The following is a 16,572-nucleotide window of genomic DNA, read 5'->3' on the forward strand; positions in this document are numbered from 1 at the left end:
TGCTCCGTGAAGATCCAAACATGCCGCGGAGCAACTAAGCCTGTGGGCCACAACTACCGAGCCTGCGCTCTAGAGCCCGTGAGCCACGACTACTGAAACTGTGTGCCACAGCTACTGAAGCCCACACACCTAGAGCCTGTGCTCCGCAACAAGAGAAGCCACCGCAATGAGAAGACCGCGCACCACAATGAAGAGTAGCTCCTGCTCGCCACAACTAAAGAAAGCCCGCGCGCCACAACGAAGACCCAATGCAGCCAAAAAATAAATAAATAAATAAATAAATAAATTAAATTAAATTAAAAAAAGAGAAATACTATTTGTATCCAAAATCAGAACAGGGCTCTTTGTATCCCTGAGTTTCTGGCACTTGATATTGTCATATTGATAGGCCAGAAATATCTGTATGGCTTTTATTTTTATTTACTTATTTTTTCATTTATTTCTCTTTGGCTGCATCGGGTCTTCATTGCTGTGCGTGGGCTTTCTCTAGTTGCGTCGAGCAGGGGCTACTCTTTGTTGTGGTGGGCAGGCTTCTCACTGTGGTGGCTTCTCTTGTTGCGGAACACAGGCTCTAGGCTCACGGTCTTCAGTAATTTCAGCACGGAGGCTCAGTAGTTGTGGCGCACGGGCTTAGCTGCTCTGCGGCATGTGGCATCTTCCTGGACCAGGGATCGAACCCATGTCCCCTGCATTGGCAGGCGGATTCTCACCCACCTCGCCACCAGGGAAGTCCCAATGTATGGCTTTTAAATATTTTGATAAGTTATATATCTATACTATATTCTTAAAGAGAAATTCAAGACGTTTGGTATACCATATTTCTTATTATTGAAGATGCCATCTATTGTAAAGCTTTTTTTTTTTTTTTTTTTTTTTGCGGTATGCGGGCCTCTCACTGTTGTGGCCTCTCCCGTTGCGGAGCACAGGCTCCGGATGCGCAGGCTAGGCAGCCATGGCTCACGGGCCCAGCCGCTCCGCGGCATGTGGGATCTTCCCAGACCGGGGCATGAACCCGTGTCCCCTGCGTCGGCAGGCGGACTCTCAACCACTGCGCCACCAGGGAAGCCCCCTGTAAAGCTATTTTTAATGCACCACTAAGAAAGAACAACATTGCCAACTAAACTATGCTTTTCTTCACTTAGAATTTTTACTTTATACCTACTGAAGAATTCTTTGACTTAGATGGTTATTTTTATTATGTATCACTCTCATGCCTGATAAAAAGGAAAATATAAATAAAATTAACTGGGTAAAATATTCCTAAGACAAATTTAACATTTTGCCTCATCTGAATCATTTTTTGACTGGGAATCATCAGTGTCTGTGTCTATCCCCACAACATCGTCTTATGTGCCATCGAGACTGTTAGTGACGTAGCATTTCTTAAAAGAATCAATTAAAACCAAAACCACCTAAAAGGTATTAGTATTGGGCTCATAAGTTAGCTTTGCAATTATATAGAGCTGGTCTGTTTTTGTCTCCAGCTTTGAAAAGGTTCCTAGCACATCTGAGTCACCACCTTTCCCACCCTGTCTCTTTAACCATTTGGTTCCAAAGGAAAAAGAGTGCTCCACCATTGTTCACCATGTTTTCTTCCAACTACTAATAGCCATTCTGCAAGTTTGATGTTGGCCCTTTTAAAGTTCTCACATATGCAGTCAATGACAACTATGTCATGACTGCTGCCTGGCTGACAATTCTAAGATGTCATCAGTTATAAAATCCCAATTTCAGAGGTGTTAAAATGTAAAAAAAATGAGTGTCTTAGAATCAATGAAATATGAGATCTCAAAGATGAGAGTCTTTGAGGACCATATCATGCAGGGCAGCTACAATAGATAGAGAAGGATATCAAGGTCAGAAAAAAAGCATTGCTTTGGTCACATATGCTATTTTTAATGTAATTACTCTTAACTACATGAATTCATTCTGATATTGAAAGATTCATTCACATAACTGCTAGGGAAAATGTCAAATCTGGCTCTCAGCTTTGTTTCATCTGACTTGTAAGTATTCCAAAGTTAAATATCTTTCAAATCAACTTTCCCAATTTTGCTATTAATACAATTGTGTAAATAGGTGATGGAGACTCCCAGTAATGAATGGCAGTCTTGGTGTCCTACCAGGTGCATTCTCATCTGAATGGGAACTGACTGGTACGGTGAAACGGGAGGTGGGGGAAGGGACATTTTGAAAGGGAATAGCATGCTTTAAGAGAAACTGTTCATTTGTTTGACAAATATTTATTGAATTGCCTACTAACTATAAGGCTTCTATAAGGGTTAAAAGATTAAAGCACTCCATTGGTGTTTAGGTGCTTAGGATTTTGTTTATGATGTTTTTGGTGATAGTGTACTAAAGAAAATTAGTGGTTATGACAGAGAAAATGGATAGAGGTGAGAGACAAGGTGGGCATATTCTATTTGGTAAGAGTGCCAGATTTCTTTTGATTTTTTGTTTGTTTTGTTTTGACTAGGTGTTACCTCCCTTTGCTAAAATCTTTAAAACATATAAAAGGTTATAAAAAAAAATATATATATATAAGTTTATATAGTTAAAAGTAAATCTCTAATCTCATTTCTCCAAGAGACAACCACTTTTCTGTATCCTTCCAGAGGTAGTCTATGAATATATGAATATGTCTCTTTGTAGTGGGATATCTAGATTTTCAACCTTAGGTACAGGACAGGTAGAGGAGTTTGGAGATGAGGGTATAATTTTAGGTAAAAAAGCTCACATGGAGGATGAAGAAAGGGTTTGGACAACTGGATGATTTCGGTGGAGAGAGTAGAATGGGGTGATCAGTACGTTTTGCACTGTGCTCAGCATGTGGTTAACGTTAAGTAAATACTTATTATTTGCTGCAGTGGGTTGTAATCATAAAATCAAGAGGAGTTGATTTGGAAGCTAGGATAAATCTGAGAATCAGGGCAGAAATATTTGTTATTTCTGCTCCCTCTGTTTTGCCTCTGGCACTGCATCCCTTTGGTTCTCTCAGTCTTGTCTTCATTCTCTTATTTTTTTCTCCTTCCTTCTTCCTGGATCACCTCTCCTCTTCTCTGCCTCATAAATTTTTCTTTATTACCTCATTACTGTATGAACCTGAAGTAATATGGACATGTAAATAAGAATATTCATTATATTACTTACTAAAGTTATTTGTTTCTTTTTATCTTTAAAAGCAGGTAAGTTAAATGTTTGATATTTCTCCTAATCACTCTAAATTTACTTATGTCATACAAGGTAATTTTTTTTCTTTATGGTCAATGACCCTATATTGAAAAGCTTTCTGCTACTGAAGTAGTCAGATGGATAGGCATTATGTATACAAGGTTTTTTGTATTATTTATGTAAGGTCACAGCTACTTCACATTTCTCCACAGAAGATAAGAATTTAATTTTGCATTTAATTGATGCTATAGTATCCAATGCCTGATTATCTAGTGTATATTATTTAAGCTCACCCTTCTTTCCTTCCTTTGCCATCCGTGGAAGACTTCCTTAATGGTATATTCTACTAGCAGATTCTGTGAGATTTCAACTTCTCTTGGTTCTTGTCCATAGGTCTCATATCTTGGTCTTCAATTCTTTTAATTTCAGGTTCTGCTCTTCAGTTAAATTTTTTTTTTTAAATTCAGTGATTTATTTATTTATTTATTTTTGGCTGTATGGGGTCTTCGTCGCTGCACACGGGCTTTCTCTAGTTGTGGTGAGAGGGGGCCACTCTTCGTTGCAGTGCGTGGACTTCTCATTGCAGTGGCTTCTCTTGTTGCAGAGCACGGGGTCTAGGCACACAGGCTTCAGTAGTTGTAGCTCACAGGCTCTAGAGCACAGGCTCAGTAGTTGTGGCACACGGGCTTTGTTGCTCCTCAGCATGTGGGATCTTCCCAGACCAGGGCTCGAACCCGTGTCCCTTGCATTAGTAGGCGGATTCTTAACCACTGAGCCACCAGGGAAGTCCCTTCAGTTAAATGTTAATCAAGTAGAAGATTAATTTAATTTTTTAAACATTTTATTTTAAAATAATTTTAGATTTACAGAAGAGATGCAAAGATAGTACAAAGATTTCCCATATACCCTTCACCCAGTCTCCCCTAATGTTCCACTAATGTCCTTTTTCTGCTCTAGGATTCACTCCAAGATACCACATTACTAAACTAAATTGTTATCTTACCTTAGTCTCCTCTGATCTGTGACAGTTTCTCAGCCTTTCTTTGTCTTTCATGACCTTGACACTTTTTTTGTTATAGATTTTTAGAAGGAAAACCTCAGAAGTGAAGAGGCCTTCTTATTGCATTATATCAGGGGGTACATGATATCAACATGACTTATCACTAGTGATTTTAACCTTGATCACTTGGTTAAGGTAATGCCTATCAGGTTTATCCACTGTAAAGTTACCATTTTTCTCTTTCCATATGCTGTTCATTAAAAATGATCACTAAGTTCAGTTCATTCAAAGGAAGAGAAATTAATCTTCACCTCCTGGAGGGAGGTGTGTCAAAGAATTTGTGGACATACATTAAATACCACCACAGTAACTAATAAATATTTGGGGGAGATACTTTGATATACCCTGTTTCTCTTTAAAGTTTCATCCACTAGTTTTTGCATTTGTCTATAAATCTTGACTGTAGCAGTTATTACTGTAGAGTTCTAATGATGATTTTCTCTTTCCCTCATTCCTTCCTCACTTATCTTTTTTTTTAACATCTTTATTTTATTCATTTATTTTGGCTGTGTTGGATCTTTGTGACGGCGCACAGGCTTCTCTCTAGTTGTGGCGCGTGCGGGCTGTAGAGCGCGCAGGCTCAGTAGTTGCTGCACACAGCCATAGTTGCCCCGCCGCGCGTGGGATCATACTTCCCAGACCAGGGATCGAACCCGTGTGTTCTGCATTGGAAGGCAGATTCTTAACCACTGGACCACAAGGGAAGTCCCCTTCCTCACTTTTTTTTTTTTTTTTGGTTGTGTTGGGTCTTCATTGCTGTGCGCAGGCTTTCTCTAGTTGCGACGAGCAGGGACTTCTCATTGCAGTGGCTTCTCTTGTTGTGGAGCATGGGCTCTTCTAGGCACGCAGGCTTCAGTAGTTGTGGCGCTCGGGCTCTAGAGCGCAGGCTCAGTAGTTGTGGCGCACGGGCTTAGTTGCTCCGCGGCATGTGGGATCTTCCTGGACCAGGGCTCCAACCCGTGTCCTCTGCATTGGCAGGTGGATTCTTAACCACTGCGCCACCAGGGAAGCCCCTGATTCTCAGGCTTTTTAATCTCACGGTCCAGGAAAAAAAAAAAAAAGAAAGAAAGTGAGAGAGAAAAATTTATTGGCAGGCAGGACTGACATATGGTTGCCACCCTCTTACTTTCCTAAATAAATATATTTTTAAAATCTACTCTTACCATAATTTCATTAAAAATTTTTTTTTAACACTTCAAAAGTAATATACAGGGCCTTCCCTGGTGGTGCAGTGGTTAAGAATCCTCCTGCCAATGCAGGGGACACAGGTTGGAACCCTGGTCCGGGAAGATCCCACATGCCATGGAGCAGCTAAGCCCGTGTGCCACAACTACTGAGCCCACGTGCCACAACTACTGAAGTCTGCGTGCCTGGAGCCCGTGCTCGGCAACAAGAGAAGCCACCATGATGAGAAGCCCGCGCACAGCAGTGAAAAGTAGCCCCGGCTCACCACAACTAGAAAAAGCCCGCAGGCAGCAGCAAAGACCCAACACAGCTAAAAATGAATGAATGAATGAATGAATGAATTTTAAAAAAAGTAATATAGAATGTAAGGATAAAGTATATTCCTTTGAAGTGAATATATTTAATTTTATTACTGTTTTAAAATTCTTATTTTTCTCATTTTTCCATGGATGAATGAAAACATCATTATAGATCAGTGTTTGGGAATCACTAGTCTAGTGTCTCTTTTTGTAAACAGATGCTTTTATATTTTGTTGCTATGCTGTTTTCTTCCACAGGTTGAAAGGAACTGTTACAGCCTTTCTTTTTCTTAGTATTTAGAATAAGCTCCTGAATGTATGAGACATTTAAAAGATTCATGACCTGTTGAACTAAATTCTCAGTTTTGGGGTTCATTGTAGTGACTGACCGTGAACTGCGCTGCGATGTTAAGGTTGATGTGATAGACAGCATTGAAATTATATCTCGAACCCGGGAACTCTATGTAGATGATTCACCACTGGAACTGATGGTGAGGGCATTGGATGCTGAAGGTAAAGAATGTCAAAGGATTCAACAAAATTAAATAGAATAAACACCTTTGTGTTTAGCATTTGGAAATAGCAATTTGAGAGATAAAAGTAGATTGGAAATAATATTTATTTTCTCATATGAAGTTCATGTGCATGAGGAATTAATAATTCTGAGTATGGTTTGATGTATTAGCTACATACTTTCATTAAAATTTCCTAATTAAAATCCAGATCCTGCCACTGAGTTCTAATGGTTCCTAGATCAACAATTAAGAATATTTTTTGGAATTTATTTTTAGCTCTGTTTTGATCAGTCTGCTTTCTATAGGCCAGGAAAATTAAATGTAAACCTGTGAAAAAGTTTTATAATTTTAAGTTTCTCTTTCTTGAGACTGATTTTACATGCTTTTAATATACTATATTAATGTAATATGTAAAAAAGAGAACATTTAAATGCATTGCTTCTTTCTTTGTAAACTAGTAAAGAGTGATTTTTTAAATCTGAAAAATTAATGTATTAGAAATATTGAACTCTAGTTTATATAAAAATTTTTATTGAAGGGATCAGGATTTAGAGATACCTGTCAACCCTGAGGTAGACTATAAGGTGGCCTTTATGTTGAAAGGAACAGAAAGAGTGCCATAATTTTGTCAACCAGAATTTAATCAGCTTGAGTCCTTTTCACTTTTAGAAGGCTTATACGACAACAGTACTTACATTGTTTGTGTAGGGGTCTTCCTGGTATTTGTGTTTTAATTCATTAATGATAGTGCTTCTATTTGTTAATGAAAGAAGCCTAAAAATAATTTTCTAGTTAGGTTTCCCTTTCTTGTTAAAGATACCTGAATATTTTTGAATATGTGATTCTGTCTTGTCTGCTTTTGGCTTGCTCTACAGGAAATACTTTTAGTACTTTGGCAGGGATGATGTTTGAGTGGAGCATTGCCCAGGATAATGAATCAGCAAGAGAAGAACTGTCTAGCAAAATTAGGTAACCTTGAAATCAAACATAACCATCTGACTTTGAAGGAGACATCTGCCTTTGGGTACCACACTGAACAGCAATCATTTGTGTGGGCTTTGATAATCTTTCAATCTGGAACTTTTTGGAACAGATAAATTTATCAGGGGGAAATGTCTTTGGTAGAATGACATATGGCATGGATTTAGGTACCTTTATGATAGTTTAATTTGAGCCACTGCAGAGGAGTTCATGAGCTCAGGACTGTACAATTATTTGTCAGGTGTATCTTCTGCCAGTTTTATTGTTCAAGCTATCTACGCATGCCGAAATACAGTGAGTGGATAATAGTATGAAATTTTGTCTTCAGTACCAAGTAATAGCTCTCAGACAATGCAAGTTTTAGTCCTACAACAGTTTTAGCCAGAAGCATATTAAGTACTTTTCTTCTATCTAGTCCTTGTGGAAATTTAAAACTTTTGACACTATATAGACATTGAAGAGATTATGTTTAAAGTCTCTCAGAGCCTTTTGGAAGAAGACTCATTAATTTACTAGAAACAAACCTTATTTTATCTCTTTAGGATTTTGAAATACGCTGAAGCAGAATATTCTCCCCCTGTGTATATAGCTGAGATGGAAAAGGAAGAGAAAAGAGGAGATATGATTTTGGTGTCTGGGGTTACAACTGGTGCTGCTGTTGTAAAAGTTCGAATTTCTGAACCATTCTATAAGGTAAAATGTTTGTGCTATAAACTTTCATTTAATAGTCTTGCCTATGGAATATATAGTTTTTATGTTTTTCTTAGTAGAAGCCCTCTAACCTGATATGACTTGGGCCAATTGAAAAAGTCATTTGAAATGGGTAAACATTTTTTTTTAAAACTTGTCTTCTGGGCTTCCCTGGTGGCGCAGTGGTTGAGAGTCCGCCTGCCGATGCAGGGGATGCGGGTTCGTGCCCCGGTCCGGGAGGATCCCACATGCCGCGGAGCGGCTGGGCCTGTGAGCCAGGGCTGCTGGGCCTGTGCGTCCGGAGCCTGTGCTCCGCAATGGGAGAGGCCACAATAGTGAGAGGCCCACGTAAAAAAAAAATAAATTAAAAAAAAAAACTTGTCTTTCTTAAACATGTTATTACCCAATTACAACTGACATTTTCTCTTAAAACATGTAACTGCATTTTATTCACCAATCCTTTGAAGTGTAGGTCCAAGAACTTTGGCTGTGAGTTCACTGGTTAGAAATATACATACTTGTTCTTGCATAAATTACAGCTTCTAGTTTCTTTTTTTTTCATTTTTCATTTTATTTTATGGTCAAGTGAAAAATTACACAGGTGTGAAACAATTTGAGTGCAGGAGTCTATATTTTTCAAGGATTTTTCCCCAGTCTTTTACATTTCTCACCTACACCTAATCTGATAGCAGTACCTTTTAGCAGCTTACCTTTAACTTCTTTTCAAAACATTTAAATTTTTATAGAAACAACTCTTTTCATATAATGTTTTTTTAATGTAATTATAATTAAAAGTGCAACTGACATAAACAGGGTTGGGAAAAACAAATGTCTTTTGGTAAGCATTTAATTCAAGTGGCAGGAAGGTGTGTGGACATCTAGAGAGCAGCCTATTAACCTTGTATTGGGTAAGCCTTCCCAAGAATCAATACGTTCAACAAGGGATATAGAGTAACTTAATCTAATTCAGTTCACTGGAAGTTGGTTAAAAGAGTTTCCATGGCATACCGTTAAGTCTTACCTTTTTCCATTTTAGCATAGTGCCTTTTTATTTACCTTCTCTTCTCCTTTAGAAAGCTTGTCATTTTCTATTCTTTGTTTGAGTGACTTAGAAATTTAATATAGTATTAATATTCATGATCACTTTTTTTTAACATCCGTATTAGACTATAATTGCTTTACAATGGTGTGTTAGTTTCTGCTTTATAACAAAGTGAATCAGTTATACATATACATATGTTCCCATATCTCTTCCCTCTTGCGTCTCCCTCCCTCCCACCCTCCCTATCCCACCCTTCTAAGTGGTCACAAAGCACTGAGCTGACATGATCACTTTTTAAAAATTAATTAATTTATTTATTTCTGGCTGTGTTTGGTCTTTGTTGCTGTGCACGGGCTTTCTCTAGTTGCTGCAAGCAGGGTCTACTCTTGCTTGCAGTGCGCGGGCTTCTCATCGCTGTGGCTTCTCTTGTTGCGGAGCACGGGCTCTAGGTGCGCAGGCTCTAGGTCCGTGGGCTTCAGTAGTTGTGGCTTGTGGGCTCTAGAGCGCAGGCTCAGTAGTTGTGGCACACAGGTTTAGTTGCTCCGCAGCATGTGGCATCTTCCCAGACCACGGCTCGAACCCATGTCCCCTGCATTGGCAGGCGGATTCTTAACCACTGCGCCACAAGGGAAGTCCCATGATCACTTTTTAAGGCTAACTGAAATTATGATCTGTGATTAAGAAAGCATTTTTTAAATCTTGATAAAATATTTTAGAAGAAACTTATTAAAAGTAAACTTTAACGAGGAGGATGACCTTGAGGATTTTGCCTATGGAAACTTTGTGTTTTTTTCTTTCTTCTTTTAGAAAGTGGCAGCAGCATCGATACCTCTGCTTGTTTTAGAGAATGTGTTTCTTATACCATCCCATGATATTTATCTCTTAGTAGGAGCATATATTAAATATCGCGTTGCAAAAATGGTTCAAGGAAGAATGACAGGTAAATATCTTACCTTTTCCTAAGACTAACATTTCCCAAATCCTTTCTGCTGACAAGAGAAGCAGCTCCACATTATGTATGCAAAATACTTCTTTCTGTCTTTAGATTTTGTGATAAAGTACAGTTTACCCTTGAACAACACGGGTTTGAACTGTGCAGGTCCACTTATACACGGATTTTTTTCAATAAATACTGCAGTACTATACGACGTGTGGTTGGCTGAGTGCGCGAGTGCAGAACTGGGGTTACGGAGGGTTGACTAATATGCGGATTTTCAACTGCATGGTGGTCAGGGGTTGGGGGGGTGGTGTCAGTTCCTCTAACCCCTGCATTGTTCAAAGATCAGCTATATTCCTTAATTGCTGTACTTGAGCTAATACTGAGCAGAGATAGTCTCCATGTCTTAAACAGGCTAATGCTGCTTAGCTTCAGTGCCCATAGACATCTGTATTGTCTATTAAAACAACAACCAAAAGTTTACTAGCTTTTAGAGGGCAAGTGAAGAAACTTTACCAGAAGGGACTTGAATGATCTTTGCAAAAGGTGTTTATTGAGAAACTCAGTTCATTAACTAAAAAAACTTAATACTCTATTGACCCCCAAAGTCCCACTGAGTTTATAAAGTGTGCGTTTGCTCCATTAGCATTAGTCCTTTACTTACTTTAGTGAGGATCCCTCCTCCTACTCTCAGTTCACTGAGTTTTAAGAATATAAGCAATACCAACAATAAACTTATATAGTATTCTCCTCAAAATGGCTACATGTAGAAATTCATCATAGTGAGGGAAATTAAAAGCAGATTGTACTCTTATTTAGACCTGCTTCCTCTTATAATCCAACAACACACCATTGTCCGTTGGAATGGCTGCCCTCGTTACATTTATGTATCTTTCATGTCTTACAGAGGTGAAATTTCCCCTGGAACATTATACACTGGAATTGCAAAACCACAGAGTTTCATGTAATGTGTCTCTTCCTGGGAAAGTGGCTTTACTGGATGAGAAAACAGCCATGGTGACTGCTGTCCAACTGGGCCACACTAACCTTGTCTTTATCCATAAAAGTATCCTTTTGCTCAAGTTTTCGCTGCCAATCTATATTTCCTTGAGCATGCTATACATGTTCCTTGGTAAAATAATTAGTTAAGCATGATTATAATACTACTATATTTATTTTCTATAGGTTCTATTTTTAACAAAGCACTATAAATTATTTTTGTCATAATTTCTAACAAAGGGTACGTACAGAAGAGTAGTTGGAACTTGGAATCTGTTGACTTCAGAGCTTATGTGCAACCTCAATCAAATTATAAATAGGAGACTGGGGAAAACAGGTTGGAGGAACTTGTGTAAATGTTATTTAATTTGTTCTTTCCTATTTTCACATGAATAATTGAGAAAAGATGGTATTGTCTGAAGTGGCTACTTAATTAATATTTGTTAAATTGAGAGTAATTTTTAAAAATTCACTAAACTTGGGCTTCCCTGGTGGCGCAGTGGTTAAGAATCCGCCTGCCAATGCAGGGAACACAGGTTCGAGCCCTGGTCCGGGAAGATTCCACATGCCGGGGAGCAACTAAGACTGGGCGCCACAACTACTGAGCCTGCTCTCTAGAGCCCGCAAGCCACAACTACTGAGCGCGTGTGCCACAACTACTGAAGCCCGCGTGCCTAAAGCCCGTGCTCCACAGCAAGAGAAGCCACCGCAATGAGAAGCCCATGCTCCACAGCAAGAGAAGCCACCGCAATGAGAAGCCCGCGCACCGCAACAAAAAGCAGCCCCCGCTTGACACAACTAAAGAAAGCCCACGTGCAGCAACGAAGACCCAGTGCAGCCAAAAATAAATAAATAAATAAATAAAATTTTTAAAAATTCACTAAACCTGTTCTGTAAGATTGAACAAAGAGAGATACATAGAGCTCTACTATAGTCAATGAAAATAAAACAGTATAAAGATTAAAATTCTCAGAAAACTGAAATTTTCATAAAACTCATAAAATTCTCAGTGTTTGATATTGAAATATTTCCTATTTTTGAATCTTTTTTTATTGTTTTTTGCAGTACACGGGCCTCTCACTGTTGTGGCCTCTCCCATTGTGGAGCACAGGCTCCGGACACGCAGGATCAGTGACCATGGCTCACGGGCCCAGCCGCTCCGCAGCATGTGGAATCTTCCCGGACCAGGGCACGAACCCATGTCCCCTGCATCAGTAGGCGGACTCTCCACCACTGTGCCGCCAGGGAAGCCCTATTTTTGAATCTTTGAATCTCAAATAAATTAATTTTTTCGGCAAATATCTATTAATTTCTACTATATGTTCAACATTGCTCTAAGTGCTAAGCATACAGACTATTTTACTCAGGGTAGTTAGGGAAATCCTCTCTGATAAGGCCACATCAGAGCAATGAACCATACAGATATCTCAATGAAAGAGCTCCAGGAAGAGGAAATAGCAATTGCAAAGGTTCTGAAGCAGAAGCATGTGTGGCATGTTTACAGAAGAGCAAGGAAGACACTGCTGCTGAGTGCAGAGAATAAGGGGAAAGTAGTAGAAGAGGTAATAGAGTAGGAGAGGGAGTAATTATGTAGGGCTTAGTAGGCTTAACTCTGAGTAAGAACTATCAGTCTTGAAAGGTACAGTATTTCTTGTAGAATAGTATTTGTTAATTAGCTGCTTATATTATTTGTCTAAAACACTCAGGAGAGGTTTGGTTCAAAGTTGTTTGTTCTCTAGTCATTTTAAGGTGCCTAGGACATTTGTGAACAAATACAATAGTACCTACAAAATAAACTAAGACATTTGATATCTACTGAGCCCCAGCTGTGTGTCAGGCACTACCCTGAATTCCCCAGGCAGACTTATCATGATTTGCTTTTTTCATATTCTCAGTTCATATCATTATTTATTCCAAAGCAGTAACTATTAAAATACACTACATTTATCTTGACATGGATGGTGACTATTCATAGTTTGTTCCAGCACCTGCCTTAGGGTGGCTGGTGGTACCACTGTTCATAGAGATGGGTAATATAACAGAAGGAGCAGGGCTTCCCTGGTGGCGCAGTGGTTGAGAGTCCGCCTGCCGATGCAGGGGATGCGGGTTCGTGCCCCGGTCTGGGAAGATCCCGCATGTCGCGGAGCGGCTGGGCGTGTGAGCCATGGCCGCTGAGCCTGCGCGTCCGGAGCCTGTGCTCCGCAACGGGAGAGGCCACAATGGTGAGAGGCCCGCATACTGCAAAAAAAAAAAAAAGAAGGAGCAGGTTTAGGGGAAACGGAAACTAGTTTAGTTGTTCACATGTTAACTTGAAGTATCTGTGGGATAGACATCCAAGCAGAAATGCATCTGGAGGAGAAAGATTCAAGATGAAGACAGATATTTGAAAGTTATCAGTTTATAGCCAGGTGATAGTTGAAGCTGTTGTTGTAGACAAAATCACCTAGGGAGAATATACAGAGTGAGAGGAGAAGAGAGCTGAAGACAGAACTGTGGAATGTTAGCTTGTAAGGTTCATAAGGAAGAGGACGAACTTTAAGGAGGCCCAGAAAGAATGTTTAAAAAGTACTAGGAGGGGACTTCCCTGGTGGTGCAGTGGTTAAGAATCTGCCTGCCACTGCAGGGGACAAAGGTTGGAGCCCTGGTCCAGGAAGATCCCATATGCCACGGAGCAACTGAGCCTGTGTTCTAGAGCTTGCGAGCCACAACTACTGAGCCTGCAAGCCACAACTACTGAAGCCCGCATGCTCTAGAGCCCACATGCCGCAACTACTGAGCCCGTGTGCTGCAACTACTGAAGCCCACACACCTAGAGCCCATGCTCCACAACGAGAGAAGCCACTGCAATGAGAAACCTGCGCACCACAGTGAAGAGTAGCCCCTGCTCACCACAACTAGAGAAAAGCCCACGTGCAGCAACAAAGACCCAGCACAGCCAAAAAAAAAAAAAAAAAAATTAACAACAACAAAAAAAGTAATAGGAGAGGGACTTCCCTAGTGGCGCAGTGGATAAGACTCCGTGCTCCCACTGCAGGGGGCCCGGGTTTGATCTCTGGTCAGGGAATTAGATCCCACATGCATGCCGCAACTAAGAGTTCGCATGCCACAACTAATGAGCCGCCTGCGACAACTAAGACCCAGCACAACCAACCAACCAAATAAATAAATAAATAAATAAATAAATAAATAAATAAATACAGTCCAGTGGTTAAGACTTCGCCTTCCAGTGCAGGGGTTGTGGGTTCTATCCCTGGTCAGGGAGCTAAGATCCCATGTGCCTTGCAGACAAAAAAACAAAACATAAAACAAGCAATATTGTAGCAAAATCAATAAAGACTTTTAAAATGTTCCACATCAAAAAAATCTTAAAAAAAAAAGTAGTAGGAAAACCCGGAGAGAGGTTTCATGATAACCAAGTGAGGAATTTACAAAGAGAATGTTCCTCAGGTGAAATAGGCAGAGATAAAGACTAAGATAAAGACTGAAAGACTGTAGTAACCAGTAAGTCTTGGATCACTTTTTCAATAAAAACAGCTTGGCTTTAAAAAGAAGGAGGCAAAAAGGTAGAACTTTGAAAAAGGCATGGGAACTTTTTTAAGTTAAGAGAAACTTGAATATGTCTATAAGTTAAACAGAGAGATGGCAGAGATATGGAAGAAAAGAAGGCCAGCTGATGGAGTAAGATTTCTGAGGGGCAAGAGAAAATGAGATTCAGAACAGATGGAAGGATTAGATGAAAGGAAGATAATCTTATTCTGATAATGGAGGAATGAACTGGTGTAGAGACCTATTGAGATCCGTTTCCTTGTCTGTAAAAGCGATAGGAATGATGTACTCCTGAATTCCTTCTAGCTCTTGTATTTTATGAATACAGTACATAATCAAAATCAAACCTAGATTGGCACAGAGTTGCCTACAGTGTTTAAAAGATTTGCTCTAATGAATAGATAAAAAGTAATTTTAATTATCATATCAATTGTATGTATATTAGTAGCTCATTTGGAGTACTGGGACAGCTTTAAAAGTTTGATCCCTGAAATAGATTAAATATTTTGCTTTCATTATCACTATAGATAATGTAGTGCTAAACTACAGCCTAGTGCATGACTGAATTAATAGAACTTCTAAATTAGTGTACTTTGAAATAATGAGTGTTTTCCATTAAGTCGTTTCAGAAATATATTTCTCAGAGCAGAAATAATTTCTTCTTAGCTTTTGGATGTAGTATATTTTTGAGAGGAAAGTACATTACTAATTAGATTGTGTATAGGCTAACAGAATAAATTTTTATTTCTGCTAAAATTTTTTTAAAATATTTACTTCTTTGGCTACGTTGGGTCTTAGTTGCGGAGGGCGGGCTCTTTGTCGCAGCGCAGGGGCTCCAGAGCACATGGGCTCAGTAGTTGCAGCGACCTAGGCTTAATTGCCCCACAGCACGTGGGATCTTAGTTCCCCGACCAGGGATCGGACCCGAGTCCCCTGCATTGGAAGGTGGAGTCTTAACCACTGGACCACCAGGAAAGTCCCCTGCTAAAATTTAACGAAAGGCAATAATGGGTAGTATGATGTGTGACCTAGAAGTATCTTCGGTGGGAAAGAGAAGACATTTTGGTATTAAAGAATTGCCACAGATAATAGAAGATCAACTAGTAGTTTTTAAAACTGTCTGCAGAGCCCAAGGCAAGTTGCTGGGCTGGATGGCAAGTCATGCCTCTCCCTCCCTCTCCATCCACCACTGACCATTTCTTTAGCCAGGGCAATGCCACTTTTCCTGCTTTCCATAATGGGCTCCTATGTAAGAATTTTGCAGGAGGAAAGAGTTCCACAGCTAAATGAATATTAAAAACATGGAGCATGATCTTTTTTCTCTCATTTCATCTTCCTCATATTTTAAATTCAAGAATATCTGATTCCTGTGATTGCTGAGCCCTCAGATTTTTCTCAGAATATACACATTTAAGTTTTGCTTTCCAGTGGATAATAAAAGATAGAATTTTTATTTGCTTTCATTTGTGGGCTTATTTATTTATTTTTGGTAACTCATATTTCTCTTCTCACCCAACTAGCTCATACAATTTCCTTAAGCAAAAATTAAGATGTCCACATGCGATCTTTGTCTGGACTCCCAAATTGCACCATATATGTTGTAGAGCCTGGATTTCTAGGTATTTTTAGATAATAATTTTCAGAAAGCTGAATAGCTTAAAGTATTTCACTGAAATGAGTGCATTAAAGACTAGAGTGCTTCATTTTGAGACTTAACTAATTTCAAATTCAACCTTACTTGACATGTTTTCTCACATTGTTCCAGTTAAATGCTATCTGCAAGAGTAAAGCATCTTGAAACGTTGTTACAAAACATGAAGCTCCATGTAATACAATGTTGGGTTAGAAAAAGAGACTTTATACAAGGAAAAAAGAAACCTAATGTCCTTAAGCCATATGAAACAATGAATCTGACTGAAAGCAGCTGAAATCTTGCCTGACATATCAGAAATGAGCAAAATTGTGGGTTTGGGGGTGGGGTGGCATTTGTATACAGATATAAGTGAGAGTGTTTCCTTTATACCTGAGATGAGCTAAGTTAAGCCAGGATCTTTGGAACCCCAAATTATTATACAATTTTATAGAGGCAACTAAAGGATCTACTTTGGAAACCATCTCCATCTATTATTGAGTTTTGCTCTTTAAAT

General features: G+C 39.3%; 1 protein-coding gene across 1 annotated transcript in view; it reads left to right on the forward strand.

The window, feature by feature from the left end:
• Positions 1 to 6,138: 6,138 nt before the first annotated feature.
• The window catches only part of NUP210L (nucleoporin 210 like), a gene marked incomplete at its 3' end in the record, with an annotated part of 73,395 nt that continues 62,961 nt past the window's right edge, over positions 6,139 to 16,572 (forward strand). The window contains exons 1-6 of the mRNA XM_081226237.1: positions 6,139 to 6,228; positions 7,106 to 7,199; positions 7,754 to 7,904; positions 9,751 to 9,883; positions 10,788 to 10,946; positions 15,976 to 16,044. Of these exons, the coding sequence (XP_081082363.1) occupies positions 6,204 to 6,228; positions 7,106 to 7,199; positions 7,754 to 7,904; positions 9,751 to 9,883; positions 10,788 to 10,946; positions 15,976 to 16,044 (631 nt within the window). The 5' untranslated portion in view covers positions 6,139 to 6,203. The remainder of the gene's footprint in view (positions 6,229 to 7,105; positions 7,200 to 7,753; positions 7,905 to 9,750; positions 9,884 to 10,787; positions 10,947 to 15,975; positions 16,045 to 16,572) is intronic.

Source organism: Mesoplodon bidens (genome assembly GCF_964165515.1).
Source record: "Mesoplodon bidens genome assembly, chromosome: 2".
NCBI classification, from domain to species: Eukaryota; Metazoa; Chordata; class Mammalia; order Artiodactyla; family Ziphiidae; genus Mesoplodon; species Mesoplodon bidens.